Below are 27,919 nucleotides of genomic sequence, written 5' to 3' on the forward strand. Positions count from 1 at the left end.
GTTTCTGCGGCACAAAAATCCGCAATTTCTTTAAATGTTGACTTTGGTGCAGATTAGATGCGTTTTTGCCACAGATCTCACCCTTCCATGGAAAAGGGTGAAATCCGCAGCAAAAACCGCAAACATAATTGACGTGCTGCGGATATAGAGAACCGCATGGCAAGAAAATATCCACAAAGTGTAATCTCATACACATTGTTTCAATAAATTGTTAGGCCTCTTTCACACGGGCGTTGCGGGAAAATGTGCGTGTGCGTTACGGGAACACCCGCGATTTTTCCGTGCGAGTGCAAAACATTATAATGCGTTTTGCACTCGCGTGAGAAAAATCGCGCATGTTTGGTACCCAAACTTATTTTCCCTCATAACATGATTATAAGGGAAAATAATAGCATTCTGAATACAGACTGTATAGTACAGGGATGGCCAACCTGAGGCTCTCCAGCTGTTGCAAAACTACAACTCCCATCATTCCCAGACTGCCAGCAGCTATCAGCTTACAGCAGGGCATTGTGGGAGTTGTAGTTTTACAACAGCTGGAGAGCCGCAGGTTGGCCATGCCTGGTATAGTAAAACATCGCTGGAGGGGTTAAAAAAAAATAAAAACTAATTTAACTCACCTTAATCCACTTGACCACGGAGCCGGTCTTCTCCTTCTGTCTCCTTTCTTCAGGACCTGGGTAAAGGACCTGTGGTGACGTCACTTCGGTCATCACATGATCCATCACCATGGTAAAAGATCATGTAATGGATCATGTGATGACCGGAGTGACGTCACCACAGGTCCTTTACCCAGGTCCTGAAGAAAGGAGACAGAAGGAGAGGCCGGGCTCCGCGGTCAAGTGGATTAAGGTGAGTTAAATTTTATTTTATTTTTTAACCCCTCCAGCAATGTTTTCAGAATGCTATTATTTTCCCTTATAACCATGTTATAAGGGGAAATAATAATGATCGGGTCTCCATCCCGATCGTCTCCTAGCAACCGTGCGTGAAAATCGCACCGCATCCGCACTTGCTTGCGGATGCTTGCGATTTTCACGCAACCCCATTCACTTCTATGGGGCCTGCGTTGCGTGAAAAGCACAGAATATCGAGCATGCTGCGATTTTCACGCAACGCACAAGTGATGCGTGAAAATCACCGCTCATGTGAACAGCCCCATAGAAATGAATGGGTCGGTATTCAGTGCGGGTGCAATGCGTTCAACTCACGCATCGCATCCGCGCGGAAAACTCACCCGTGTGAAAGGGGCCTTAGAGATAACCACTGCACGCTTCTACTTAAATGATATGATATCACTGTAGCGTGAATTTTTACGTTTTCAATAAATTTTACCTGAAAGCCAAATATCTCAAACTTTTTGTGAGTAGTGTATGTATAGAATTAATATAAGTGATAAATGTGGAACGCCTGGTGTAACTTACCATTAACACTTTCTTTACCATTACGAGGCCGTAGCAAATCTGCAGAGTTCTTCATGGAAATGTATGTTGTGTCCATGCCTGACTACTTTTACCTGTATGATTTTGATAAGCTGATGCATCAAGTTACAGTTACACAATTACAGTGGTAAAACAATGTTTATTTAAAGTGCACCCAAACTATTCAATCTGCTTTATTAAAAACTATTCAAAATGTGCTAAACTAAAATTTTGTAATATACTTCATATATTTTTCTTACTGTATGCTTGCGAAATCGGCACCTGAAGTTCATGTGCTTATTGCAGTGTACGGATTCCCCTGGGATTGCAGCCCCTGCCTGTGCTAGCTTCACTTTGCTAAAGTCTGTACTGAAGTCATTATATATAGATATCACCGTAGGGCTAAGTTCACGTGTGTGATCCGTGGCCGTATTGCGGCCCGCAAATCGCGGGCCGCAATACACGGCCTCAGTTCCGTGTGAATTCCGCATCACGGATGCGGACCCATTCACTTCAATGGGTCCACTAATCCGGAATCGCGGAACGGCCGCACGGGACGGGACCCCTCGGAAGCACTACGGAGTGCCTCCGTGGGGTTACGTCCTGTACTTCCGTTCCGCTAAAAGATAGAACAAGTCCTATCTTTTAGCGGAACGGCCGGATCGCGGACCCATTAAAGTAATTGGGTCCGCGATCCGATGCGGCTGACCTACGGCCGGCGATCAAGCATTGCGTCCCGCTATTTGCGGGCCGCTTCACAGGCACGGGTCACACACGTTCGTGTGAACCCGGCCTAAAGGTTCAGTATAGATCCGCCTGTCGTACAATCCATCTCTTATGTCCAATATCCATTTTAGGGTACTTTCACACTAGTGTTTTTCTTTTTCGGCATAGAGTTCCGTCCTAGGGGCTCTATACCAGAAAAGAACTGATCAGGCATATCCCCATGCATTCTGAATGGAGAGCAATCCGTTCAGGATGCATCAGGATGTCTTCAGTTCAGTCTTTTTGACTGATCAGGCAAAAGATAAAACCGCAGCATGCTATGGTTTTATCTCCGGCCAAAAAAAACGTAAGACTTGCCTGGCATTTTTTCCATAGGAATGTATTAGTGCCGGACTCGGCATTCAAAATACCGGAATACCGAAAAAAATGTGCAAAAAAATCTAAACGCATTCGTTTGTCTGTATGACAAACGGACAGACGGATCCATTCTTGCAATGCATTTGTAAGACGGATCAGGATCCTGATCAGTCTTAAAATGCAATCAGTTGACATACGGTTCCATCAGTTGGAACTGCCTGCCGGATTCCTCTGCCGCAAGTGTGAAAGTAGCCTTACCTCCATTCACATCTCTGGGGAAAGGTGCCTCCATCCTCCAGTCATGATATCAGTCATTACAAGCTTGCTGTTGTAGTGTCATGGTGTCCCCCAATCATAGTGCCACAGTTCATGTGTCTAAGACAGCCAGCACCTCCTGAGACCGGTTCCGCTTTCTCTCTCATTTTACACTGCGCATATTGTGCTCTGATATGATGGAAGTCACCTTTATTCTAAGACAGTTCCTAATCTTTTGTAGATCAGTGATATTACTCATAATGCACCAGGAGGTCTGGTAATAGGATCCACCATTAGTGTTGAGCGCGAATATTCGATAAGCGAACTTTAATCTCGAATATCAGCACTTCGCTAATATTTCGAATATAGTGCTATATATTAACTAATTCGAATATATATATATATATTTTATTAAGTTGTTCCCACTTCCCAAAAGCAGTTCTTCTTACATGTCCGGGGGACTCCGTGCTCCTTGCCCGCTCCAGTCAGTGCCTGTTGGCGCGTCTGCCGAGTGCCGACTTCCCGTGCGCATGGAGCGTCCCCATTACCATGGAAACGCCTCCATGCTAGAATGTACATTCTGATGTGAGAATCACGGTCATCTAGACCACACTCAAAGTTGGATAATCAATGCGAGTAAAATTACGCATTGAGCATCCAACTTAATTTTGTGTATAGGCAACATTCCTAATGGTTGGCTTGCTAGAATTAACGAATATAGAGAATATAGCGCTATATTCGTATTCGTCATATTCGTTAATTCTAGCAAGCCAACCATTAGGAACATTGCCTATACACAGAACTAAGTTGGATTCGCAATGCGAGTAATTGAAGTAAGTTTACTCGCATTGCGAATCCAACTTAGTTCTGTGTATAGGCAACGTTTCTAATGGTTGGCTTGCTAGAATTATTCTATTTATTGCAAAAAATAGGCAAAGTAACATTCTCGCATTGCGAATCCACCTTAGAGCTGTCCATAGGCAACCTTCCTATTGGCTTGCTAGAATTAACGAATATAGAGAATGTAGCGCTATATTCGTATTCGTCATTAATTCTAGATAGCCAACCAATAGGAAAGTTGCCTTATACAGTTAAACTCGCAATACGCGAATAATTAAATCGCATATTATTTGCGATAAATAGAATAATGACGAATATTCGATTTTGACGAATATAAGACGAATATTCAATTGAATATTCGCAAAATTGAATATGGCACCTCCCGCTCATCACTATCCACCATCGAAAGTCCTGTTATCTGCTCATCGCAGACAGGAATCAGGCTTCTTCTCTTTTCAGTATATTAGCTTCATATTTGGTTTATGAGTTTTCAGTTCTCTTAAGGCTTTCTTCTCTTCTTCAGACCATTCATTGCTCCGCATACTAGAAGAAAGAACAACACCTCCAGTATTAGTGACGTTGTATTGTTAGGATTTGCTCATGACCTCAGATTAGACAGTAAAATTATCTGAGGATGCAATGTGTACAATCTTGTGTGTGTTTTCCAGACCTGGTGACAATGGGGGCAGTGGCATACCTCCAATGGAGGCAGACAACACAGCTGCTATGGGGCCCATGGGGGAAGGGGGCCCCACCTACTAATTACACTTATATAAATGGCTACCTCTGCAGAGGAGATGATGTTAAAAAGGAGCAGTGGCGGAGCTCCAGGGATGTGCATGGAGGAGAGGTTAGTGGTGTCCTGGGATATCCCATAATAATATCCTAGAAAAGCTGGGAGTTGTAGTTCTGTCCTATTATATCCCTCTCCATGTAATTTCAACTGATGCTCTACAACAACATTCTTGTTCTGCTGGGTGTTGTAGTTCTCTCCTCTTATAGCCAAGAGTGCAAAACCATCTCAGCGTTTTAAATCTTAGTACAAACACCTAGAAATACTAGTCCAAAATCTGTGTCAGGGCATCTCCACATAGTAAATTAAATTTTTCTGAGTTGAAGTTTTAAAAAAACAGCATTTATGTGTCTTACAATATGCAAGGTAGCGAATAAAAATATATGTTAGTGATAACGTGAGATATTAGGCATAAATCTATGTTTTTCCATCTCCACACAGTTCCCATTAGATTCTTTTTGGATTTAAGTTTTGAAAACCAGCATATACGTGTCATACAATATGCAGAGTACCGGACAAAAATAGCTGTGAAGATAATTACATATTAGGCTAAAATCTGTGTATTTCCATCTCCATGCAGTTCCAATTTATTTTCTTTTGGGTTGAACTTATTTAAAACAGCATATACAGTGGGGGAAATAATTATTTGACCCCTCACTGATTTTGTAAGTTTGTCCAATGACAAAGAAATGAAAAGTCTCAGAACAGTATCATTTCAATGGTAGGTTTATTGTAACAGTGGCAGATAGCACATCAAAAGGAAAATCGAAAAAATAACTTTAAATAAAAGATAGCAACTGATTTGCATTTCATTGAGTGAAATAAGTATTTGAACCCTCTAACAAAAAAAGAATTAATACTTGGTGGAAAAACCCTTGTTTGCAAGCACAGAGGTCATACGTTTCTTGTAATTGATGACCAAGTTTGCGCCCATTTTAGGAGGAATGTTGGTCCACTCCTCTTTGCAGATCATCTCTAAATCCCTAAGGTTTCGAGGCTGTCTCTGTGCAACTCTGAGCTTGAGCTCCCTCCATAGGTTTTCGATTGGATTAAGGTCCGGAGACTGACTAGGCCACTCCATGACCTTAATGTGCTTCTTCTTGAGCCACTCCTTTGTTGCCTTTGCTGTATGTTTTGGGTCATTGTCGTGCTGGAACACCCATCCACGACCCATTTTCAGTTTCCTGGCAGAGGGAAGGAGGTTGTCGCTCAGGATTTCACGATACATGGCTCCGTCCATTTTCCCGTTTATGCGAATAAGTTGTCCTGTGCCCTTAGCAGAAAAACACCCCCAAAGCAAAATGTTTCCACCCCCATGCTTGACGGTGGGGACGGTGTTTTGGGGGTCATAGGCAGCATTTTTCTTCCTCCAAACACAGCGAGTTGAGTTAATGCCAAAGAGCTCTATTTTGGTCTCATCAGACCACAGCACCTTCTCCCAGTCACTCTCTGAATCATTCAGGTGTTCATTGGCAAACTTCAGACGGGCCTGCACATGTGCCTTCCTGAGCAGGGGGACCTTGCGAGCCCTGCAGGATTTTAATCCATTGCGGTGTAATGTGTTTCCAATGGTTTTCTTGGTGACTGTGGTCCCTGCTAATTTGAGGTCATTAACTAACTCCTCCCGTGTAGTTCTAGGATGCTTTTTCACCTTTCTCAGAACCATTGACACCCCACGAGGTGAGATCTTGCGTGGAGCCCCAGAGCGAGGTCGATTGATGTTCATTTTGTGCTCCTTCCATTTTCGAACAATCGCACCAACAGTTGTCACCTTCTCTCCCAGCTTCTTGCTAATGGTTTTGTAGCCCATTCCAGCCTTGTGCAGGTCTACAATTTTGTCTCTGACATCCTTGGACAGCTCTTTGGTCTTTCCCATGTTGGAGAGTTTGGAGTCTGCTTGATTGATTGATTCTGTGGACAGGTGTCTTTTATACAGGTGACTAGTTAAGACAGGTGTCCTTAATGAGGGTGACTAATTGAGTAGAAGTGTCTAACCACTCTGTGGGAGCCAGAACTCTTAATGGTTGGTAGGGGTTCAAATACTTATTTCACTCAATGAAATGCAAATCAGTTGCTATCTTTTATTTAAAGTTATTTTTTCGATTTTCCTTTTGATGTGCTATCTGCCACTGTTACAATAAACCTACCATTGAAATGATACTGTTCTGAGACTTTTCATTTCTTTGTCATTGGACAAACTTACAAAATCAGTGAGGGGTCAAATAATTATTTCCCCCACTGTACGTGGTCTTACAATAGGCAGGATAACAAACACAAATATTTGTGAGTGAGAACGTGACAGATTAGATATAAATATGTGTTTTCTAATCTCCATACTGTTCAAATTTAATTTATTTTTGGTTTAAGTTTTGAAAACCAGCATATACGTGTCTTTCAAATCTCAGGGTAGCAAACAAAAAATATATTTATATATGTGAGTGATAATGTGACATTAGGCATAAATCAGTGTTTTTCCATCTCCACACAGTTCCAATTTTATTTATTTTGGGCTGAATTTTTGAAAACCAGCATACAGTATTCGTGTCATACTCAGACTCCAACTGTGTGAGGTGATCAGCAACAGTGGCTGCAACACAGTGGCTGCCCAGAACCTGGGCAATAACACATTCCCCTACATGATTTACATCATTAACCTAGTCATGCAATGCTTTTTAAATTTGTACACTGGCTTGCGCAAGGTGCTGTCAATGTCTAGGAGACCCTTTAAGCATTTCAGCCTTTCTTACATGGGGAGGAACGCTCTCCTGGACTTGCAGCAACAGAACAGACAGTTTCTACACCGGTTAATCTGTGACATGCCAACTTGCTGGAATTTAACCTTGCACATGCTCAAGCATCTGTAGTAGCAGCAGAAAGCCGTAAACGAGTTTGTCATGTACCAGACCACCTTAGCAGCATGGAGCATGTTTCGAGGTCAGGCAGTGGCAGCTCATCCGAGACACCTGTTGGTTGCTGAAGCCCTTCAAAGAGGCCACAAAGTTTGTCAGCAGTTACAACTGCAACATGAACAATGTTATCCCTCTCATATTTATCTTAGAACAGACACTGATGCTCATGAAGCAGGGGATGACAGCAGAAGAAGAACAGCTGACGCATCTTTTTGTCCTCCCTGTAGCTGTTAGGGACCCACAAGAAGAATCTACCATGATGGAGGAGGAGGACGAGGAGCTGTCACTGCAAGAGGAGGAGGAGGTGGAGGAGTATGAGGTAGAGGAGCAAGAGGACGATGACGATGGCACCAGCCAGGACACCCAATCGTCTGAGTGGGGGTTGGAGCCAGAAAGAACTGTCTCCTCAGGCACGCTGGCCAGAATGGCGACCTGGATGCTTGCATGCTTATGTAGTGACAGGCATATCGTTGACATTAAGCAGTCTGATGATTACTGGATAGCCATGCTTTTAGACCCCCACTACCAAAGCAAAATGGAGATATGTTTTTCTTCCACAGAAAGAGAGGCCCAACTACGTTATTTCCAGGAAACACTGTGTACACAGCTTGCTGCAGCTTTTGGTGGGCATATGCCTGCCGGCAACGTGTCTGAAAGGGAGGCCCCTCTCCGCCCCCCGCTGAGTCACTCCACTCCCACCGCCACAAGCAGCGGAAGCCGCAGTAGCAGCCATTTCAGTCTCCTCAACATGATGGGGCAGTTTTTCCCACGTGTCCTGCCTCCATCATTCCGCTGCTGCAATCATGCCACTGCTGTGGTCTGCCTACCATCATGTTCTGTATGGTTGCTGCTGCGTGCCTACCATCACCTTCCATACGGCTGCTGCTGCCACACTATGCTGCTTCTGCTGCTGCTACTATTGCAGCCACATGCCACTATATGCTGCTCCCAATTAAAAATGGAGAATTGTGCGTGTTGTATGGGCAGGCATTCTGATGCGTGGATGCTTGGTCGCCCAACAAGCCACTATTTTTAAAACTTTTGTTATCCCAAAACACTGTGTGTGTTTAAAAAACATCTGCCCCTGATAAGGGACAATTTAAGCTTTGGAATATGAAAAAGCATAACATATGTGCAGATGCTGTGTGATATTTAACATGATGTTTGTTAACGCCATCAAATGTCCATTTATCCATAGCTATGTATGTCAGTGTCCTTCATTCATGATTTACTATTGCTGTCATTGCGTTTAAGAACTTGGGGAGGGGAAAAAAATTAATAAAAAAGAAAAGAGATAAGTTTTCTTAGCAATTCTGCGTCCTATGAGAGTAAAGTGTGATATATACCAATTTTCAGGGCAATTGAAGCCACTGTGGTTTGGCCCGAATCAATTTGGGTCCAAGCAAACCTTGGAGAATTTGGAGAATCTGAACCGAATCTAGTCAGGTTCGTGCATCTCTAGTAGAGACTTTACATGTCCAGGAGCAGTCACCAGTTTATCTCATATAAAAATAGGATAAAATAGAAACTTGTGCCCCACATATCTCAGTCCTGTTACACATCCCTTATACTCCCTGTAATGTCTCTAGCCTGCAGTCTGGACTGGACCTGGTGCATTAGTCAAACATTAGTAGAGACGTCATATATCAGGGAGCAGTCAGCAGTTTATCTAATAGACAGAACAATGATGCAAAGCATAAAATAGAATAAAATCCAAGTATAGCTTGTGCCCCACATGTCTCAGTCCTATACACATCCCTTATACTCCCTGTAATGTCTCTATCCTGCAGTCTGGACTGAACCTGGTGCATTAGTCAGATATTAGTAGAGACGTCATATACCAGGGAGCAGTCAGCAGATTATCTACAGTATAACTTGTGCCCCACATGTCTCAGTCCTGTACACATCTCTTAAACTCACTGTAATGCCCCTGTCCTGCAGGCTGGACTGGACATTAGTAGAGAGTAGAGACGTCACATATCAAGGAGCAATCATAAGTTTATCTCGTAGACATAACAATGGTGTGGAGCATAAAATACAGTCCCTGACAAAAGTCTTGTCGCTTGTGTACAAATTGACCTGAAGTGCCGCTAAAATATATTTCTAATCAAGAAATGGGTCATTTTAATCCCAACAGCTTTTGTAATAATGTTTCAGTGCAAAACGAAACTGACAAAAAGTATTCTAATATTTACAGCTTGGTAAAGCCCATTGAGTCAATTTTTGCCAAGACATAAGTGTTGTCGCCTTGTAATATGAGCTTCACCTGTAACTAATAATGGATCAATTAGGTCTCAGGTGTGTATAAAAAGAACCCCAGTACACTAGACCTTCACATCAACTGCAACTAGACCTCTGCAAACATGCCTAAGATTTACCCGGAGACTAAAGTGTTGATTATCAAGAGGCTGAAGACTAGATCCACTGCTGATGTGGCAGACACCTTCAATGTGTCTCAGTGTCAAGTTCAGAGGATAAAAAAAAGATTTGAAGAGACTGGAGACGTTTTGGACAAAGCCAGGTCAGGGCGACCCCGCAAGACAACTGATAGAGAGGACCGTTTGTTGGCTCGAAAATCCAAGGCTAGCCCATTTTCCACTGCAGCAGAGCTCCATGAGACTTGGTCACCTGAAGTCCCTGTGTCAACCAGAACAGTTTGTCGGATTCTGTCTCGAAATGGCCTCCATGGTCGAATCAGTGCCCATAAGCCAGCACTAAACCAAAGACAATTGAAAAACCGTGTGGCATTTGCCAAGGCCCACAGCCTGCTAAAAGGATGGACACTGGAAAAGTGGCAGAAGGTGGATTTTTCAGATGAATCTTCTGTTGAATTACACCACAGTCGCCCCAAATATTGCAGGAGACTTACTGGAACCCGCATGGAGCCGAGATTTACCCAGAAAACAGTGAAGTTTGGTGGAGGCAAAATCATCGTCTGGGGTTACATCCAGTATGGCGGTGTGCGAGGGATCTGCAGGGTGGAAGGCAACATCAATAGTCTAAAATACCAAGAAATCTTAGCCACCTCTTATATTCCCAACCATAAAAAAGGCCAAATTCTGCAGCAGGATGGTGCTCCATCGCATACTTCCATCTCCACATCGAAGCTCCTTAAGGCGAAGAAGATCAAGATGCTCCAGAATTGGCCAGCCCAGTCACCAGACATGAACATCATTGAGCATATGTGGTGTAGGATGAAAGAAGAAACATGGAAGACGAAACCAAAGAATATTGATGAACTCTGGGAGTCATGCAAGACTATTTCTATACTATACTTGCTATTCCTGATGACTTCATCAATAAATTGTATGAATCCTTGCCAAACAGCACGGATGCTGTTTTTCAAGCTCATGGAAGTCATACAAGATATTAAATTTGGATCTCACAGCACTACTACTTAATTTGCTGACATATTTTTGGATTTGCAGTAAAGTTGTTCAATTTCTGTATAGGCGACAAAACTTTTGTCTTGCCAAAATTTGACCTTTCTGTCTTGATTAAATGATAAATCTTTTTTGAAACTAATTTATTTCAGTGCATTAAACATCATTTGGGAGGGCTTTAGCTTTTCATATGAGCTATTTCTAACACCAATTGATTCATTAAAAGTCAGGTTAATAGCAGGAGTTTCTACAAAATAGAGAAGTGACAAGACTTTTGTCAGGGACTGTATAATAAAATCCATGTATAACTTGTGCCCCACATGTCTCAGTCCTGTACACATCTCTTATACTCACTGTAATGCCTCTGTCCTGCAGGCTGGACTGGACTGGACATTAGTAAAGATGTCACATGTCAAGGAGCAGTCAGCAGTTTATCTCATAGACATAACAATGGTGTGAAGCATAAAATAGAATAAAATCCATGTATAACATGTGCCCCACATGTGTCAGTCCTGTACGCATCTCTTATCCTCACTGTAATGCCTCTGTCCTGCAGGATAGACTAGAACTGGGGCCTTAGTCAGACATTAGTAGAGACATCACATATCAAGGAGCAGTCAGCAGTTTATCTCATAGACATAACAACGGTGCGTAACATAATAAAAAATCCATGTACAGTATAAATTGTAGCCCACATGTCTCAGTCCTGTACACAGCTCTTATACTTACTGTATTTTCTCTATCCTGCAGTCTGGACTGGACAGAGCGTCCATCAAGTCACTGAAGTGAGGACCAGACAGACGGTTACCAGACAGGTCAAGTCTCTTCAGGGACTGGTTATTCCTTATTACAGTTGCCAAATGGATACAGGAAGTGTCTGGTAGACTATTATAGGACAAACTGTAAAAATAAGAACATGAGGTGTGGGTGAGGGGTCCACAGAGCGTTAGTAAAATCCATAAATGTCATCACTAGAAGCCGACTCTTGTGTGTGATTTGTGACAGGAAAAGCAGCAGCTATATGATATGTCCATGTCCTAGAAATCCCTAATCCCTGAGTGGTGTCCTCACTTTATGGCATGCCATAAATCAGTGATGATTGTAGCACATGAATGTACAATAGTCTGCACTGTCCACGTCAGGGAGTTCCATGGTGTACGGGGCCCTCATTGTTGTGATGGTGGGGGTCCAATCCTTTACCCTGTGGATAAAGGATAACTTAATATAACCCTTTAATTTTAACGCTTTAAAGCTGGCATGCTCAACCTGCGGCCCTCCAGCTGTTGCAAAACTACACCTCCCAGCATGCCCGAGCAGCCTACAGCTATCAGCCTACAGTAGGGCATTGTGGGAGTTGTAGTTTTACAACAGCTGAAGGGCCGCAGGTTGAGCATGCCTGCTTTAAAGTAAAGGAGTCCTCTCCTGCACTTACGGAAACCAGATGAATCCATTATGCGGCCCTTAGACTTCTATTATGACGGAACGCAAAACGGAATGCCTCTTAATAGCACCCTCCAAATTAGACTGTTGATCATTCGGCAGACTAGGCAGGGAGAGGGAGTGTAAAAACGACTTAATCTCCAATGTGTTTATGGGGTCAGCTCGGTATACATTTTCAAAGTAGTCATAGATTACCCGATTGATTTACCGCCAGGAGAAGGAAGGGGCCCCTGTTGTGGGATCTCTGAGAAGGGTAATCAGCCGATGTGTAGTGTGGGAGCTTAGTAAGCGGGATAGAAGCCTGCCCGATTTCTTTGTACATCTGAAATAATCGCTCTGGTCCATCCTCATAAGCCAGGAAACCTGACCCTATATGAAGGCATGGAGTGTTTGCTTAGCTATGTCTACGACCAATTATTTTATTTTACTTTTCTGCGGCCCTTCCAGTAGAGAGTTATGTAAAAGATTGAAGCAGCATAGGGCATGTTTGTATTTAAGAGACACATATGCAATTATATGTCCCTGTAGCACCGCTTTCAAGGAGGCCCAAAACAGAGGAGCTTTGTCAGTGTGCGCAATATCGTAATCTACAAAATTTTGCCCAACCTTAAATAAATAGTTTTGAAAATTGTCAGATTCAATGAAGAATGGTGGGAATCTCAAGAATTTGGAGCATTCTTGAGAAGCCAGACAACAGATGTTAAGCGTAACCAATGCATGGCCTAAAAACGCAATGGCGAAAGTGTTGATGCAATCAAGTAGTAGTCAATCCTAGAAAAAGTGTCGTGGGCTGAGGAATAGTATATGTATTTTTTCAATGTAGAGTGTCTCCAGGGATCACAGAGTGCTGCGGACTCAGCAGGGATATGACGTCCCTCAAGGATGGAAAAATATGGGGATGGGACATGGACTTTTATAGGGTAAGGTCAAGAACACAATTTAAAATCTCCCCCAATAATCAGATTCAAGGCACGTCTGGTTAAAGGGTTTGGAAACGAGAAAAAAAAAATCAGTAATAGCTTGGTTCAAGGTATTAAGGAATGTATATCTTTCTGTACTAAATGAAGAATAAATGTCCACCCCTACCTACCATCTCTATCTTCACAGAAAGCGGCCAGCCTGCATGGAAGAGTATGGCCACACCTCTGGCCTTGGAAGAGTAATTAGCGGTGTAACAGGAGTACAGCCATGGAGGTTTCAAAGCGAACCCCACAACTTCTGTAGGAACATCACATCTGGTTTAAGGCATTTCAAATGTGTTAAAAATTTCTTGCATTTAAAAGGAGTGTTGAGGCCCACCACATTCCAGGAAAAGAGCCGGAGATCAGGGGACACAGTGTAACCATCAGGTGTGGTGTTATCTGGGTTAGCCAAAAGTCTTATATCAGGGGTTGTGACTAGTGTTAATCGCAAATATTCTAATGGCATTTTTATTGCGAATATTGGCACTTCGAGAATTTGCGTATATCTAGAATATAGTGCTATATCTTCGTAATCGCGAATATTCTAGATTTTTTTTTCAGCAGTACCCATGATCTCTCACTGCTTCTTGCTTGTGGGCCAATGAGAAGGTTGCAATATCTTTAACTTTAGTGTTGATCGCAAATTTTCGTATCACAAATTTTTATCACAAATTTTCCAATTGCCGGTTTTTGCAATCAAGAAAATAATGACTGGAGATCACGAATTTGTGAATATATGACGAATATTCACCCAAATATTTGCGAAATATTGCAAATTCGAATATTGCCTCTGCCGCTCATCGCTGGTTGTGACAAGAGATGAGCGAATTCAATCTGAATTTCAGGAAAAATTTGATTTGCTCTGAAGTCGAATTTCCTCTTGTTTCATGGTAACGAATCCAATTTTTCTAAAATGGCTGCTACACATGTTACAAAGTGAAAGTAAGAAGCCAGGAACAAGGAATCACCCACAATGCCATGCATGCAGCCAATCAGCAGATAGCCCTATAAAAGACTCATTCTGCCTGGTCTCTGCCCTTTTCCAGTGAACTTAGTGCAGGGGGAGACATTACAGGCACTAGGGACAGTGTTAGGAAAGACTTTATAAAAAAAAATCAAAAAACTATTGAGCAATTTAAGGAAAGATTATTTATAGTGTAGGGAAAGGATAGGAAGGCATTATCCACACTGTAGGGAGAGAGCAGGGACCATTAGGGGAGTGTACAGTCTGGGTAATAGGAGCTATTATATTACACCTTGCTGCAATAATTGACGTTACTCAAAGTGATCTAATACTACAGATTTTAGGTTGTTGTAAACAGTAATTGCAGTAATCCTAGGCATCTGTTATTGGGGTGAAAGTGTGGCCTGATACAACCAGTTTTGGGGTGTGTTTATTTCATATATAAAAGTACTTCCATTCATCCTTGCTTTTGGGGTAAAAGTGCGGTCTGATACAACCAGTTTTGGTTTGTGTTCATTTTAAATATATAAAAGTACTTTCATTCATCCTTGCTTTTGGGGTGAATTTGCCACCTCACCACTCTGTTACTGGATGACTGTGTTGACTCCTCATGCTGTTGCCACCTCACCACTCTGTTACTGGGTGACTGTGTTGACTCCTCATGCTGTTGTCACCTCACCACTCTGTTACTGGGTGACTGTGTTGACTCCTCATGCTGTTGCCACCTCACCACTCTGTTTCTGGGTGACTGTGTTGATTCCTCGTGCTGTTGCCACCTCATCACTATGTCACTGGGCCGCCTGTGTCCCTGTTTGGCCTTGTTGACATCACCATTGATTTTACCTTTCTTCTGATCTGTCAGAAGGATGGAAAAATGAGACACACAACGGATCCTGAGCAGTTGTAAGGCCTGTATCACTCGTTCCCTATTTTGCATCAGGATTGGCTTATGATTTGGTAGCCAAAAGCAGGAGTGGGTATAAAACACAGAAGACATGCAAATATTCCATTCACCTATCATCTCTGTTTTGGATCCACTCCTGTTTTTTGTTTCTTTTGGCCTTATGGCAAAATAAACAGTGATGTCAACACAAACTTAATGCTGACACCCTTTCCACTCTGTCGGGGGACGCTACTTGTATAAGCGTTTAATAGAACAGGTTCTGTAGACATCTATGTGGAATCAGCTGAAGATGGTGTAAAAGGAGGATTGCGCTCTTTCACACTATAGTGGGATCTTGGGCCACTGCACGGTTCTTTATACCCGAGGCTAACTTTGACCTGTTCACACTTGAGATATTTGGTCAGTTTTGGCCCCGTAACTGACCAAAGGAGTAAAGTGTGAAGTGATTCTAAGAGTGATGCCTGTCACCTCATGTCATACTGACTCACAGTATTGTTTCAGTAGCACATCGGACTCCCTATGCATGTTTCTGCAATGCACAGTGCTCTACACCACTATACAGGCTCTCTGCAGCCAGGAAATAGCAGTTTTTTTTTATGTGATTCATCACAAATAAATTCAAATTGAATCTTTTTGGGAAATTCGGTGAACCGTCCGAATCAAATTTTTTTGAAATCCGCTCAATTCTAGTTGTGACAGGAGCTGTTTCATCTTCAGATCTCCCCACTTATCTTAGTAAGCGACGAGGAGCTAGAGCGGGACTGTGGGTCCCATGCTTGGGGGGACCCACACACCATCACAGAGAATCTAAGGGGGAACAGGAACGAGACATAGAATAACACAGTATTCAGTGCCCTAAGTAACAGAATTAAAGATTCAGAACAAGGAGTGCACTGACGAAAATTCGCCTGACTCTACATTGTCATGAACTAACAATCCTCCCAATAAGCAGGTTAGGCAGGAGGGTCCCCGAATCCCAGGTGGAAGTGGAGTTTCGCTATTTGGGAGTCATCAAAGATCAGTTGTTGACCACAAACCCTCAGCTTCATTGGATAAACAAGTTAAAATCTGATGGTGCAGCTGTCCAATTGGCGGCAGATAGAACTGAACATCTTCCTCTTCTAAGTGACAGCCGCTGAAAAATCTTGAAAGATCAGGATCGAGTGACCTCGGATTGTTAAAGAGCTTCTGTTCCTTGAAAGACTATCTCAAATAGTTTTCGATAATTGGTCTAGGATGCATCACACCATCATCTTGAGCCCTAAGGGGGGCAATTGTATGTGCTCATTCTTTAGATAATGGGTTAGGTGTTAAATCCAGATCCAGGACTTTAAGTAGCATCTCTGTTAGAATGCTTATGAGATCGTGACCGACCACTGATTCAGGGATACTGAAATTTGCAGGTTGTTCCTGGGTTACGATTTTCGAGATCCTCCAATTTTTCTCTCAGATTCTGTAGCTCGATGCTGGGAAAGTTCCTGTTTCAGAGTATCTGAAGTGATTTTCAGGAGCCCATTTTGTTCTCTAGCTCCGTTATTTTCTGGATGTTGGAGGTAATGGAGGTTATAGAGCTATGGCCGAGGTAACTGAAGCATGGTGCGCATCCAGGTTCTTGCCTAGCATGGGCATAAGCAGGCGGGATACTTCTTGGGCCACTGAGGCAGCATGAAAGGCAGCTGCATCCTGCTAGTCAGTCAGGCTGCAAGTGGGAGACATGTTCTGAGGCGTAAAGTCTTCCCCAGTGAACAAATCTGAAGAAGGGTCCATTTCTGGTTGAGAGGAGTCAGCCAGAGTGGCCTTTGTCACTGTTTTAGCTTTCTTGGTAGAAGGAGGAAGCGAACAAAGATGGTCGTTTAGGCTGTGAAGAAGCCATACAGTTGTTTTCAAAATTATTCAACCCCCACTGAAATTGAGTGTTTTGGCCAGTTTGACATTGATTTTGATCATTTCAGTCATCTTGTTTACAATTAAATCAAAGAGGCACTTGTAAGTCAGACAAATATAACATAACATTTATAATGAAATAACCACAAATGTCTTTTCTGTGCTCACATCATTATCAGTTTTATTCAACCCCCAAGTGACATTCAATCTTAGTACTTAGTACAACATCCTTTTCCAGTTATAACAGCTTTTAAACGTGAAGCATAGCTTGACACAAGTGTCTTGCAGCGATCTACGGGTATCTTCGCCCATTCTTCATGGGCAAAAGCCTCCAGTTCAGTCACATTCTTAGGCTTGCGCGCTGCAACTGCTTTCTTTAAGTCCCACCAGAGGTTCTCAATCGGATTTAAGTCTGGTGACTGCGATGGCCACTTCAAAATGTTCCAGCCTTTAATCTGCAACCATGCTCTAGTGGACTTGGAGGTATGCTTGGGATCATTGTCCTATTGAAAGGTCCAACGTCTACCAAGCCTCAGGTTTGTGACGGACTGCATCACATTTTCATCCAATATCTCCTGCTACTGAAGAGAATTCATGGTACCTTGCACACGCTGAAGCTTCCCTGTACCTGTAGAAGCAAAACAGCCCCAAAGCATGATTGACCCCCCGCCATGCTTGACAGTAGGCAAGGTGTTCTTTTCTTCATAGGCCTTGTTCTTCCTCCTCCAAACATAGCGTTGATCCATGGGCCCAAACAGTTCTAATTTTGTTTCATCAGTCCACAGAACACTATCCCAAAACTTTTGTGGTTTGTCCACATGACTTTTGGCATACTGCAGTCGACTCTTCTTATTCTTTGGAGACAGCAAGGGGGTGCGCCTGGGAGTTCTGGCATGGAGGCCTTCATTACGCAGTGTGCGCCTTATTGTCTGAGCTGAAACTTCAGTAGCCACATCTGACAAATCTTTTTTCAGTTCCTCAGCAGTCACACGGGGACTTTTCTCCACTTTGCGCTTCAGGTAGCGCACAGCAGTCGAAGTCAGCATCTTCTTTCTGCCACGACCAGGTAGCGTTTATACCATGCCCTTTGCCTTGAATTTGCGAATGATGCTTCCTACGGTGTCTCTTGGTATGTTTAACATCTTTGCAATCTTCTTATAGCCATTGCCCTTCCTGTGAAGAGAAATCAGCTCTTCTCTTGTCTTCCTGGACCATTCTCTTGACTTCACCATGTTGGTAAACACACCAGTAAATGTCTAGAAGGAGCTGAGTATCACAGTCCTTTTAAATCTGCCTAATTGGTGCTTATTATGCTTGATTGCTGCTCCTTGATATCCACAGGTGTTTTCAATACCTGATTGAAAACACTTGAATGAACCTCTGTTCTTAAGAGTGGTAGTCTTTAAGGGGTTGAATAATTGTGTCAATGAGGAAATCACAAAAAAAAAACATTTAATACTGTATTACAAAAACAATTGATGTCATTTTAGTTGCATTTGGTTCTTTAAAAAGTCCTTGTAAGATTTCATTCTGAACACAATTACAAATGTACACTAAATTCCCTAAAACCCTTTACAGCATTGGGGGTTGAATAATTTGGAACACAACTGTATACAGTGTTTGTACATGACCCCACTGGATGGTGGACAAACCCACAAGAACTATACAGTGTATATAGGTGAACAGGGAGGAGAGTCCATGGGTGTTTAGAACATTAAAGAAAATATTGTGCTTATCAGAAGAGGGAAAACACTTAGGCAATATTTACAAATATACAGGTGGGGGCGGCACTGGGTACAGTACATGCGTTCACAGCAGTACCCTTTGACTATAGAGTAGTAATAGTCCATGATAGTAATATAGGTTATTAGGTTGGAAGTGTGGGGCTTACAGGAAAGTCTCTTTGCACTACTGCAACACAGTCCAAACAAAGTAGAGCAGCAGGGGGCAGTGTAGGAGATATGGTGGTAGAGATCTCCTCAGATAAAGACCCTCTGTAGGTGGCTTTTTGTTAGGGCCCAGGATGTGGGTAACAGGCAGGACAATTTGGGCTTGCCGGAGAGTCCAACAGTGTTTCCTATATCAATCCCTGCTTACCTCAGAAACCAGGGCAGCCTCAGTGTGTGTTTCGCTTTCCAGAGTCACTGCCTTGCTACCTCCTCTCTGGTCTCTCCACTAGACTGTCCGCTCCTTCTGTTGCCTCACGATCAATCTCCGCAGCCATCCATCTCACCAAGCATGCCGTGCTCCCGGAGGGATATGGATTTCTGTAGTCACTTGTCAACAGCCTAGTGGGACTTCAGTGCAGCCAGTAAGGTAAGGCCTAATGTTATGGTGTTATCCCAGCTCCCGAAACCTCTGGGAATAAAATAATAGGCTCCTATTTTCAGTGTCGATGTGCTCTGCAAGAGGATGGTGGTTTTGCAGGCTGGATTCTCAGGCCGGTCAAAGGAGCAAAGCTAAAACGCAGCCATGCTGGATGCCCCACCCCTAGAAGTCCCATGTGTTTTGTTTTTACAGTGATTCCGATGCAGTAAAACTGACCCATGCCTTTCATTTTGTAGGTCAGTATGATTACAACAATACCAAATTTACATAATTTTTCTTGTGTTTTAATACTGACAAAATATAAAAACTTATTTCCATAGTCATTCTGACCCCCATAACTTTTTACATTTTCTTCTACAGACCAGGCTCGTTTTTTGAAGACCAATCTGTAGACTTTATTAATACCATTTTGGCGTGTGTATGACTTTTTGACCACTTTTACTCTTGTAATGTTTGAGAGAAAAGTGCTGGAAAAATTGGAATATATGTATACCTGTGAAAACCCTTTTCATTTCCAGCAGACTCAGGCCTATCACAGTTAATGAATGGCTCCCCCTATAACTACAGGATAGAGCTGTTCCAGGCCCAGAAGCGCTCTTATACCATAGTCAGATTTAAGGTGTTATGGGTCTGCGATCAACGTTATTGCCGATTGCAGACATTAGCCTCGGGTGTTCACTATCCACAGGCTATGTACACCTTCGGAGGTTATTTTTTTTTTATGAGTGTATGTTACTCATTTTTTTTTTTTAACCACCTCAGCCCCTATGGCTTAAACACCCTGAAAGACCAGGCCACTTTTTACACTTCTGACCTACACTATTTTCACCGTTTATTGCTCGGTCATGCAACTTACCACCCAAATGAATTTTACCTCCTTTTCTTATCACTAATAGAGCTTTCATTTGGTGGTATTTCATTGCTGCTGACATTTTTACTTTTTTTGTTATTAATCAAAATTTAACGATTTTTTTGCAAAAAAATTACATTTTTCACTTTCAGTTGTAAAATTTTGCAAAAAAAACGACATCCATATATAAATTTTGCTCTAAATTTATTGTTCTACATGTCTTTGATAAAAAAAAAATGTTTGGGTAAAAAAAAAATGGTTTGGGTAAAAGTTATAGCGTTTACAAACTATGGTACAAAAATGTGAATTTCCGCTTTTTGAAGCAGCTCTGACTTTCTGAGCACCTGTCATGTTTCCTGAGGTTCTACAATGGCCAGACAGTACAAACACCCCACAAATGACCCCATTTCGGAAAGTAGACACCCTAAGGTATTCGCTGATGGGCATAGTGAGTTCATAGAACTTTTTATTTTTTGTCACAAGTTAGCGGAAAATGCTGATTTTTTTTTCTTTCATATTCCACTAACTTGTGACAAAAAATAAAAAGTTCTATGAACTCACTATGCCCATCAGCGAATACCTTGGGGTGTCTTCTTTTCAAAATGGGGTCACTTGTGGGGTAGTTATACTGCCCTGGCATTCTAGGGGCCCAAATGTGTGGTAAGGAGTTTGAAATCAAATTCTGTAAAAAATGGCCAGTGAAATCCGAAAGGTGCTCTTTGGAATGTGGGCCCCTTTGCCCACCTAGGCTGCAAAAAAGTGTCACACATGTGGTATCTCCGTATTCAGAAGAAGTTGGGGAATGTGTTTTGGGGTGTCATTTTACATATACCCATGCTGGGTGAGAGAAATATCTTGGCAAAAGACAACTTTTCCCATTTTTTTATACAAAGTTGGCATTTGACCAAGATATTTATCTCACCCAGCATGGGTATATGTAAAATGACACCCCAAAACACATTCCCCAACTTCTCCTGAATACGGAGATACCACATGTGTGACACTTTTTTGCAGCCTAGATGCGCAAAGGGGCCCACATTCCTTTTAGGAGGGCATTTTTAGACATTTGGAGACCAGACTTCTTCTCACGCTTTGGGGCCCCTAAAATGCCAGGGAAGTATAAATACCCCACATGTGACCCCATTTTGGAAAGAAGACACCCCAAGGTATTCAATGAGGGGCATGGCGAGTTCATAGAAAAAAAATTTTTTGGCACAAGTTAGCGGAAATTGATTTTTTTGATTTTTTTCTCACAAAGTCTCCCTTTCCGCTAACTTGGGACACAAATTTCAATCTTTCATGGACTCAATATGCCCCTCAGCGAATACCTTGGGGTGTCTTCTTTCCAAAATGGTGTTATTTGTGGGGTGTTTGTACTGCCCTGGCATTTGAGGGTCTCCGCAATCATTACATGTATGGCCAGCATTAGGAGTTTCTGCTATTCTCCTTATATTGAGCATACAGGTAATGAGATTTTTTTTTTCCGTTCAGCCTCTGGGCTGAAAGAAAAAAATGAACGGCACAGATTTCTTCATTCGCATCGATCAATGTGGATGAAAAAATCTCTGCCAAAAAAAGAAAAAGGAGGGGAAAGGCGTCTGCCAGGACATAGGAGCTCCGCCCAACATCCATACCCACTTAGCTCGTATGCCCTGGCAAACCAGATTTCTCCATTCACATCAATCGATGTGGATGAATAAATCCTTGCCGGAATTTTTTTTTTATATATATACAAAGTGTTTGCCAAAGTATATGAACACCGCCACCTCCTCAGCTCATATGCCTCGGCAAACGTATCTTTTACTGCAGAGGAGAAATCTCGTCTTGCAGCGCCGCATACACCGACTTGCGTGTAATCTGACAGCAGCGCAATGCTTCTGTCAGAATGCACATCAGTGCTGCAGCTAGTCGATCGGTTGGTCCACCTGGAAGGTAAAAAAAACAAAACAAAAAAGAAAAAACCAGGCCGCAACGCAATAAATTTATTAACTTTTGAACAGAACATATAAACTTTTTTTTAACTTTTTTAACTGAACGTTAACTTTTATACTTACCGGTATTTTTTTTTTTGTTTATTTTTTTTACCTTTATAGAACAAACCTCTCCTTCCCCATGGGACAATGTGCAAAGCGCAAATCGCCCAAAGATGTGGCGAAGTACGTTATGCACTTTATCCCAGGTGAAAGGAGAGGTTTGCAGCAGCTGTGAGTAAAAGGGCCCTAATAGCCCTGTGTGCCTGTCCTGTGAGATGCAATCCCTATGCTAAGTGTACCTGGGTGTGGTACTTCCGGAAACACTCTCCAAAGCATAGGGCAGGGTGGTCAGGACAGTCAGGACAGAAATAGCGGGTGTCACGCCTTATTCCACTCCTGCTACAGACACGACATCTTTTTCGGGGTGACGGTTGGGTTGAGGTACCAGGAACGACATTGGGGAAAAGTCGCTCGTGTAGACGGCTAACTACACTGGTGGATGGGGCCACAGAACCTTCTGGATACAGGAGGTTCTCAATGATCTCTTCCTGGAATTTGAGGAAGGATCCTGTTCTCCCAGCCTTACTGTAGAGAACAAAACTATTATACAGCGCCAATTGAATTAAATATACAGACACCTTCTTATACCAGCGTCTGGTTCTACGGGAAACTAAATATGGAGACAACATCTGGTCATTGAAGTCCACCCCTCCCATGAGCAAATTATAGTCGTGGACTGAGAGGGGCTTTTCAATGACACGGGTTGCTCGCTCAATTTGGATTGTCGTGTCTGCGTGAATGGAGGAGAGCATGTAAACGTCACGCTTGTCTCTCCATTTCACCGCGAGCAGTTCTTCGTTACACAAGGCAGCCCTCTCCCCCCTTGCAAGACGGGTGGTAACGAGCTGTTGGGGGAAGCCCACGCAACTAGGTCGCGCGGTGCCACAGGCGCAAATCCGTTCTAGAAACAAATGCCTAAAGAGGGCCACACTTGTGTAGAAATTGTCCACATAAAGATGGTACCCCTTGCCGAATAAGGGTGACACCAAGTCCCAGACTGTCTTCCCACTGCTCCCCAGGTAGTCAGGGCAACCGACCGGCTCCAGGGTCTGATCTTTTCCCTCATAGATCCGAAATTTGTGGGTATAGCCTGTGGCCCTTTCACAGAGCTTATACAATTTGACCCCATACCGGGCACGCTTGCTTGGGATGTATTGTTTGAAGCCAAGGCGCCCGGTAAAATGTATAAGGGACTCGTCTACGCAGATGTTTTGCTCGGGGGTATACAAATCTGCAAATTTCTGGTTGAAGTGGTCTATGAGGGGCCGAATTTTGTGGAGCCGGTCAAAAGCTGGGTGGCCTCTGGGACGGGAGGTGGTATTGTCGCTAAAATGCAGGAAACGGAGGATGGCCTCAAATCGTGCCCTGGACATAGCAGCAGAGAACATGGGCATGTGATGAATCGGGTTCGTGGACCAATATGACCGCAATTCATGCTTTTTAGTTAGACCCATGTTGAGGAGAAGGCCCAGAAAAATTTTAAGTTCGGAAACTTGTACTGGTTTCCACCGGAAAGGCTGGGCATAATAGCTTCCCGGGTTGGCGGATATAAATTGTGTGGCATACCGGTTTGTCTCTGCCGCGACTAAGTCCAAGAGCTCCGCAGTCAAGAACAGCTCAAAAAATCCCAGGGCCGAACCGATCTGAGCCGTCTCAACCCGAACTCCAGACTGGGCGGTGAAAGGGGGAACTAATGGTGCGGCTGAAGTTGGTGACTGCCAATCAGGGTTTGCCAGCACCTCAGGGATTCTAGGGGCTCTACGGGCCTGTCTGTGCGGTGGCTGTGACGGGGTAACTACTGCACGTGCCACCGTACCAGCTTCAACTGCCCTTCTGGTGCTCGCCACGTCACCATGTTTGTACGGCAGTGCTGGTACTAGGTCCAGGGAGGGCTGCGCTGCTCGTGTATGCCTCACCACGTGATCCGGCAGCGCCAGCCCCACTCTGCTGCTCTTGAAGCGGATCCTGCGCAACCTGTGGTCTAGCGACACGGGGCTGGGTACGCCTGGTGCTATCAGGGACCTCCACCTCCTCGTCCGAACTTTGGGTCAGAGAGCCACTGCTTTCTACAGGTTCATATTCTGACCCGCTAGATTCGTCAGATGAGGGTTCCCACTCCTCATCCGACTGGGTCAGAATCCTGTAGGCCTCTTCAGAAGAATACCCCCTGTTTGCCATTTAGACTACTAAATTTAGGGGTATTCCCTGAGACTACCCAAGAAAAAAAGCAAGCCTGTCTTACAAAGGGGAGGCTAGCGAAGTACTGGAGGCCGCTGCGGTTGATAAAAAATATCAAAACTGATTTTTTTTATCGCCGCAGTGCGTGTAAAATGAATGTGCAGTGATCAAAAAAATATATATTTTTTGTCACTGCGGTGGGGCGGGCGTGGGTGAACGCACATGTGGGCGACCGATCAGGCCTGATCGGGCAAACACTGCGTTTTGGGTGGAGGGCGAGCTAAGGTGACACTAATACAATTATAGATGTGACCATGATCAGTTTTGATCACTTACAGATACTATAAAAGTACAAATGATGATTAGCGATACGCTAATCAGCGAATCAGTGACTGCGGTGCGGTGGGCTGGGCGCTAACCGATAGCTAACTACCTAACCAAGGGGCCTAAACTATCCTAAAACCTAACAGCCAATACTAGTGGGAAAAAAAAGTGTCAGTTTACACTAATCACTTTTTGTCTTTCACTAAGTGATTGACAGGGGCGATCAAAGGGGTGATCAAAGGGTTAATTGGGGTGCAGGGGGTGATCTGGGGCTAAGGTGTAGTGCTGGTGCTACTCACTGTGAAAGTCTGCTCCTCTGCTGGATCCAACCGACGAAAAGGACCAGCAGAGGAGCAGACAAGCCATATAACAGATCATATTTACTAATATGATCTGTTATATGGCTTGTGATTCGTTTTTTTGAAAATCGCCAGCCTGCCAGCCAATGATCATTGCTGGCAGGCTAGTGACGAAATTGTTCTTTAACTTTTGCCGGCCCGCGATGCGCATGCGCGGGCCGGCTTTGAGCGAAATCTCGCGTCTCGCGAGATGACGCATATATGCGTGACTCTGCGCAGCGCTGCCGCCTCCGGAACGCAAATCTGCGTTAGGCGGTCTGGAGGCGGTTAAGTTGGCCTACATTAAAAAATATTGAGCTGTTTTGTCAAAAAGGGTTAACTGTTTATTTAGCTGTGTGACTGGTACTTTCACTTTGTGCCAGTCATCTAATAAACCTTATCTCTAAACTACTGAGAGGTCATGATCACTTATTTAAGCCACATTCTTATCAGTAAGATAAGAACTGAGCTATAATGAGTGTTTATAAATACAGAGAGCACAGATAAGGAGTCCGTCAGCTCTTGGTCTGACAGGAAAGACAGAAAATCCAAAGGGTGTTTCTAGGGCACCTCAGCTCTGTACAGAAAAAAGGACACCATATAATAATAAAAATTAGCTCAAAATCATTACATGAAAATGCAAGGGATTGTCTCACGAAAAATATTCTACAGTTTTCAAACCAGCACCTAGATCTAAATTATTTTTTAATTGCATGTAATAAAAAATTATTAGTTATTCAATAAAATGTATCTGTATAGCGCCACATTCAGTTTGTTTTTTTCTTATTTCTTTGACCTGCTCACTGAGAAGGCCGCACATGCTCAGTTTCATCTCTCAACTGCCTCCTCAACTGTGATAGGGAGAGCTGAGACACGCCTCCTGAGCTGTGATAGGGAGAGCTGAGACACACCCTCTTAGCTGCAGCAGAAAAGACACTCCTCTTGAGCTTTCAGATTGATATAAATCTAGCAGAGCAATGAATGGGGAGATCTCTGGATCCATGTGAGGTACAGGGCTGGTTCTGGCTTTGTTAGAAAGAGATTGTCATGTACTATATGATGTCGGATTTTCATTTTTTTACATTAGTCATGGGATAACCCCTTAAATAAACAAAATTGCCCCTAAAGGTGTACATAAGCCTTTAAAACAGCAAAAACCCAGCAGCTATGGTACCCACAGGTGGGTGACATTTTTTAAGAGCAGGTGTCCGCTGTGCCTGGATATATAAAGATTGTACCAAATTAAGAGGTGCAGCTACTGTATAAAGGAGGACAGTGGCAGCAGCCACAACTGGATTTGGTTCAATAGTCAGACATTAGTAAAGACATCACATATCAAGGAGCAGTCAGCAGTTTCTCTCATAGACATAACAATGGCACGGAGCATCAAACAGAATAAAATCCATGTATAACTTGTGCCCCACATGTCTCAGTCCTGTACACATCTCTTATACTCACTATAATTCCTCTATCCTGCAGGCTGGACTAGACCTAGGGGCTTTGTCAGACATTATTGGAAATGTCACAAATCAAGGAGCAGTCAGCAGTTTATCTCATAGACATACCAATGGCGAGTAGCATAAAATAGAATAAAATCCATATGTAACTTGTTCTCCACATGCCTCAGTCCTGTACACATCTCTTATACTCACTATAATTCCTCTATCCTGCAGGCTGGACTAGACCTGGGGCATTAGTCAGACATTACTGGAGATGTCACATATCAAGGAGCAGTCAGCAGTTTATCTCATAGACATACCAATGGTGTGGAGCATCAAAGAGAATTAAATCCATGTATAACTTGTACCCCACATCAGTCTCAGTTCTGTATATATTTCCTATACTTACTATAACTTCTCTATCCTGCAGGCCGGACTGGACAGAGCTTCCATCAAGTCACTGAAGTGACGACCAGACAGATAGTTATTAGACAGGTCAAGTATCTTCAGGGACTCGTTATTCTTTATTACAGAAGCCAACAGGACGCAGGAACTGCCTGGTAGATAATTATTAGCCAAACTGTAAGAATAAGATGAGATGTGGGTAGTTATCACTTATTCCATATGCCAACCTGATGCAGGAAGTTTATTATCATACAAACTGTGGTAAGAACTAGTGATGAGCGGCATAGGCAATATTCAAATTCATGATATTTCTCAACTTTGTGGCCGAATATTCGCCATAAATTTGCTAATTTGAAAATTCGTGATCTCCAGTCATTTATTACTTGATTGCGAAAATCAGCAATGTATTATATTCGCGATAAAAATTCGCGATTAGAATATTCGCGATCAACACTAAGGGGTAGGCAACTTATCTATTGGTTGCTAGGGATGCTGCTAAGTGCCGATATTCACGATAAATTAGCGATTAGAATATTCGCAATCAACACTATTCGCGAATATGAATATATAGCACTATATTCTAAATAGTCACGAAGTGGAAATATTCACGATTAAAATTTGCGATTCGAATATTCGCGCTCAACACTAGTAAGAACATAAGTTATGGGTGAGGTGTCCACAGAGCGTTAGTATAAAACCTGTAGATTTTGAATGTGGAAAGAAAATGTCCCCGGCTGTTAGTAAAACAGGTCATAAATCAGTGATGATGAAGGTACAGTAGTCATCAGCCTGTGGCCCCTGTGGCCCCATGCTCCTCCTCACATTACTACAGGACACATGTGGCTCTGCCCTCGCTCAGTCAGTTATTTGGGGGATGGATTATTAGTAGACATTACACAACATTCAGGGTTTCTCTGGATTCTGCTGGTATTGATTATTACTTATTGATAACGAGCAGTAATAGTCTCCATTCTGAGTAAATTACAAGTGGGGTCATCAGTAATAATACCGTCATACAGCTGTGATGTAGCACAGGCAGAGATGAGCGCTGTATGGCGGTAAGGGCTCATGTACATATTACAGCTCTGTATAACCTGGGAGTTGCTCAGAGCCATAGTCTGCCCCATAGAAGCAGAACCTGTCCCTCCAGATGTCTCAGACTTTCAGGACATATTACACCTCCTCC

The 27,919-nt window shown here is 43.1% G+C and overlaps 1 protein-coding gene across 1 annotated transcript in view; it reads right to left on the minus strand.

The window, feature by feature from the left end:
• Nucleotides 1-3,946: 3,946 nt before the first annotated feature.
• Nucleotides 3,947-27,919, minus strand: part of LOC120982368 (NACHT, LRR and PYD domains-containing protein 12-like) — an 80,104-nt gene continuing 56,131 nt past the window's right edge. The window contains exons 8-10 of the mRNA XM_040412453.1: nucleotides 26,738-26,908; nucleotides 11,414-11,584; nucleotides 3,947-4,142 (exon numbers count right to left, since the gene is read on the minus strand). Coding sequence (XP_040268387.1) covers nucleotides 4,055-4,142; nucleotides 11,414-11,584; nucleotides 26,738-26,908 — 430 coding nt within the window. The 3' untranslated portion in view covers nucleotides 3,947-4,054. The remainder of the gene's footprint in view (nucleotides 4,143-11,413; nucleotides 11,585-26,737; nucleotides 26,909-27,919) is intronic.

The sequence above is a fragment of the Bufo bufo genome, chromosome 11 (genome assembly GCF_905171765.1).
Source record: "Bufo bufo chromosome 11, aBufBuf1.1, whole genome shotgun sequence".
Taxonomy (NCBI): Eukaryota; Metazoa; Chordata; class Amphibia; order Anura; family Bufonidae; genus Bufo; species Bufo bufo.